The following is a 5,000-nucleotide window of genomic DNA, read 5'->3' as shown; positions in this document are numbered from 1 at the left end:
TATATCAGAATGGAATAGAACCTTCGTTCATGGGCTCAACAAACATGTCTCCCACATTCACTCGAATATTTTGTATTTGTATTTCTTTTTATCACAGCAGATTTCTCTGTGTGAAATTCGGGCTGCTCTCCCCAGGGAGAGCGCGTCACTACACTACAGCGCCACCCATTTTTTTTGTATTTTTTTCCTGCGTGTAGTTACATTTGTTTTTCCTATCGAAGTGGATTTTTCTTCACAATTTTGCCAGGAACAACCTTTTTGTTGCCGTGGGTTCTTTTACGTGCGCTAAGTGCATGCTAGCACACGGGACCTCGGTTTATCGTCTCATCCGAATGACTAGCGTCCAGACCACCACTCAAGGTCTAGTGGAGGGGGAGAAAATATCGGCGGCTGAGCCGTGATTCGAAGCAGCGCGCTCAGATTCTCTGGCTTCCGAGGTGGACGCGTTACCTGTAGGCCATCATCCCTCATACACGACCACTGTTACCCCTCCCATGTTAAGAGTCATACTCTGTTTTCCAGGGTGTGTGTATGGAGGCGGGAGAGGGTGGGGGGGAGGGGGGGTGTGGGGGGGGCGGGGCATGCCGGGTATCTTTCTTGCTACAAAAACCCACTGAGCACTGATGTTGATTAGGGGATCTTTAACATGCGTAACTGGTCTTCTGCATGCATACACACCCGAAGGGAGGTCCATTGCACTAGCAGGTCTGCACATCAGTTAAGGCTGGGAAATCGGAAAAGATCTCCTCCACCTTTTACCCACCGGATGCCATGACCGGCATGTGAATCTGTTTTAATCACCTGGCTGCTGCTCCCCTCCCAATACAATAGAATGAAATGCATGATAGATTAGAATAGACTATGTCTTTATCATGAAGTGTAGACCTCCCAAGAAATATTGGGGGGTGGGGGGGGGGGATTATTCCATAAAATATACAAACATGAATTGGAAATCATTGATACAAACACAAACACAGCAGGAATTTAGACATGTGCATATATTTTTACAAGTGTTGCCTATATACATATAAGTTTTTGTACATGTGCAAGCATGTGCATACACACACACACACACACACACACACACACACACACACACACACATACGCCCACACACTCTCCACCCACTAGCACAAGTTTCCTGCTGTCCTAGATGGTCTTCAGGGTGTGTAGGGTGACCCACCACACCCTACCTCTCCCCTACCCATCCATACACACACACACACACACACTCTCTCTCTCTCTCTCTCTCTCTCTCTCCACCCACTAGCACAAGTTTCCTGCTGTCCTAGATGGTCTTCAGGATGTGTAGGGTGACCCACCACACCCTACCTCCCCCCTACACATCCATCCACACACACACACACACACACACACACACACACACACACATCCACCCACTAGCACAAGTTTCCCGCTGTCCTAGATGGTCTTGAGGATGGGCCCCACCCCACTGGTCCCTCCCTACCCCAACAACCCCCCTACTCCGACCCCCCAACCAACACACACCCCACTACCCCTACACACTCACACCCACCAGCACAAGTTTCCCCGCTGTCCTCGATGGTAACTTCAGGATGGGCCCAACCCACCCCACCCCTCCCACACCACACGCCCACAACCCTCCCACCCACACCACCCCAACATCCTCACCACCACACACCTACCCCTACACACACACACACACACACACCAACACTCTCTCTCCACCCACTAGCACAAGTTTTCCGCTGTCCTCGATGGTCATGGGAATGGGCCCTGCCTAACCCACCCACCCCACCACCACCACCACACTACCCCTACAACCCCCCCCCCCCCCCCCACACACACACACACACTCTCCACCCACACCCACCCACCCCACCACCACCACCACACCGCCCCTACACCCCCCATCCCCCATACACTCTCCACCCACACCCACCCACCCCATCACCACCACCACCACCACCACACCACCCCTACACCCCCACACACACCCCGCGCACACACACACACACTCCACCCACACCCACCCACCCCACCACCACCACACCACCCCTACACCACCACCCCCCCCACACACACACTCTCCACCCACACCCACCCACCCCACCACCCCCACACCACCCCTACACCCCCCCCCACACACACACACACACTCTCCACCCACACCCACCCACCCCACCACCACCACCACACCACTCCTACACCCCCCACACACACACACACTCTCCACCCACACCCATCCACCCACCCCACCACCACACCTCCCCCCCCCCCCCCCCACACACACACACACACAACACACACACACATACTCTCCACCCACACCCACTCACACCCACCAGCACGTTTCCCTGCTGTCGTCGATGGTCTTGAGGATGGGCCCACCCCCAACACACACCCCTGGGCCCACCCACCCCAACTTCCCAGCTCCCTCTGGGCGCACCCCACCCATCCTAGCCCACCCCTCCCTACCCCAACACCCTCACCATCCCACACCCACCCACACACACCCACCCACACACTCACACCCACCAGCACAAGTTTCCCCGCTGTCCTCGATGGTCTTTAGGATGGGCCCAACCCACCCCCACCCACCCCACCACCACCACCACCACCACTCCCACACACTCCACCCACACCCACTCACACCCACCAGCACAAGTTTCCCCACTGTCCTTGATGGTCTTTAGGATGGGCCCAACCCACCCCAACCCACCCACCTCACCACCACCCCCACACACTCCACCCACACCCACTCACACTCTCTTCTTAATATGCTCATGTTTATGTTTCATTGTGTCTTATAAACTTTAAGGTTTTATGACAATAAAAAGTATTCTATTCTATTCTATTCTATTCTATTCCCACCAGCACAAGTTTCCCCGCTGTCCTCGATGGTCTTTAGGATGGGCCCAACTCACCCCAACCCACCCACCCCACCACCACCCCCACACACCCACCCACACACTCACACCCACCAGCACAAGTTTCCCGCTGTCCTCGATAGTCTTGAGGATGGGCAGGGTGTGGTGCTTGAAGAAGGTCAGCTTCTTGCCGATGGCCGTCAGGTTGTCATCGATCCTCTCGCTCTGCTTGCCTCGCACCGTCAGCCGGTAGTGCAGGATGGTCTCCTCTGAGTCCAGGACGATGGTGAAGCTCTGTCCCCCGATCTGAAAGTCGACAAGGGTTTGTGTGTGGGTGATAAGGGTTGTCTGGGTTGGTGAGTGGGTGAGTGGGTGTATTGGATGGGTGGATAGGTGTGTGGGTGGGTAGTGCAGGATGCTCTCCTCGGAGTCCAGGACGATGGTGAAACTCTGTCCCCCGATCTGGAAGTCGAGAAGGGTTTGTGTGTGGGTGAGAAGGGTTGTTTGGGTTGGTGAGTGGGTGGGTGGGTGTATTGGATGGGTGGATAGGTGTGTGGGTGGGTAGTGCAGGATGCTCTCCTCGGAGTCCAGGACGATGTTGAAACTCTGTCCCCCGATCTGGAAGTCGAGAAGGGTTTGTGTGTGGGCGAGAAGGGTTGTCTGGGTTGGTGGGTGGTGGGTGGGTGGGTGTATTGGATGGGTGGTTGGGTTATGACTGTTTGGGTAATGCAGGATGCTCTCCTCCGAGTCCAGGACCATGGTGAAACTCTGTCCTCCGATCTGAAAGTTGAGGATTGTGTGGGTTGGTGATTTGTTTGTTGTTGTTGTTGTTGTTTTGGATAGGGTGGTTAGGTTATCATAATCATTGCTGATATCGTTATTGACATTATCATCATTCTTTTATCATTATCATCATCACAATCATCACCATCGTCATTTTCATCTTCACCATCATGATCATCATTATCATCATCATCATCATCATAATCACGAACACAAAAACATACACTTCGGAGAAAGGCACAAATATGAGTATTCAGAAAGATTATACACACGCGCACACACACACACACACACACACACACACACAAACACACACACACACAAAATCGACAGCCACATATCCAAGACCATTTCCCACCAGGAAGACCACTGACCAGCATCATTACTCAGAACCATTTCCCCACAATCATTTAAAACCAAACAGCGGCCATCAGTGTGTGTACCTGTTTGTTGAAGTCCTCCAGCTGCTCCAGGTTGCGGGGGAAGCCCTCCACCAGATAGAAATGGGCGTCGGGCTTCTCCTTCAGGGCCTTCACCAGCAGCTCCACCGTCACGTCCTGAGAGTCACAACACAGGTCACCTCTCTTCAGGGTCAGGTCGGGTTAGGTCGGGTGGAGTCGAGTCAGGTCAGGTCAGGTGGGTCGGGTCAGGTGGGGTCAGGTCGGGTCAGGTGGGGTCGGGTCAGGTCAGGTCAGGTGGAGTCAGGTCGGGTCCGTTCTGTTCAGGTCAGTTACAATTCAGGTCAGGTCAGTTACAATTCAGGTCAGGTCAGTTACAATTCAGTTCAGGTCAGGTCAGTTACAATTCAGGTCAGGTCAGTTACAATTCAGGTCAGTTACAATTCAGGTCAGGTCAGGTCGGTTACAATTCAGGTCAGGTCAGTTACAATTCAGGTCAGGTCAGTTACAATTCAGGTCAGGTCAGGTCAGTTACAATTCAGGTCAGTTACAATTCAGGTCAGGTCAGTTACAAATCAGGTCAGTTACAATTCAGTTCAGGTCAGGTCGGTTACAATTCAGGTCAGGTCAGTTACAAGTCAGGTCAGTTACAATTCAGTTCAGGTCAGGTCGGTTACAATTCAGGTCATGTCAGTTACAAGTCAGGTCAGTTACAATTCAGTTCAGGCCAGGTCAGTTACAATTCAGGTCAGGTCAGTTACAATTCAGGTCAGGTCAGGTCGGTTACAATTCAGGTCAGTTCAGTTCAGTTGCTCAAGGAGGCGTCACTGCGTTCAGACAAACCCACCGTAATCACACGCAACACCACCACATCTGCCAAGCAGATGTCTAACCAGCAGTGTAACCCAACACACTCAGTAAAACCATGAGGAAGAAAATAAATTTAAATCGTTAAAATGTGTTCTGT

General features: G+C 52.7%; 1 protein-coding gene across 1 annotated transcript in view; it reads right to left on the bottom strand.

Annotated features, from left to right (window-relative positions):
* LOC143276128 (uncharacterized) overlaps nt 1-5,000 on the bottom strand; it is a 216,782-nt gene that overhangs the window by 171,033 nt on the left and 40,749 nt on the right. Inside the window, exons 20-21 of the mRNA XM_076580537.1 lie at nt 4,079-4,192; nt 2,967-3,158 (exon numbers count right to left, since the gene is read on the bottom strand). Coding sequence (XP_076436652.1) covers nt 2,967-3,158; nt 4,079-4,192 — 306 coding nt within the window. The remainder of the gene's footprint in view (nt 1-2,966; nt 3,159-4,078; nt 4,193-5,000) is intronic.

Source organism: Babylonia areolata, chromosome 31 (assembly GCF_041734735.1).
Source record: "Babylonia areolata isolate BAREFJ2019XMU chromosome 31, ASM4173473v1, whole genome shotgun sequence".
NCBI classification, from domain to species: Eukaryota; Metazoa; Mollusca; class Gastropoda; order Neogastropoda; family Buccinidae; genus Babylonia; species Babylonia areolata.
This window is presented reverse-complemented; position numbering and strand designations above follow the sequence as displayed.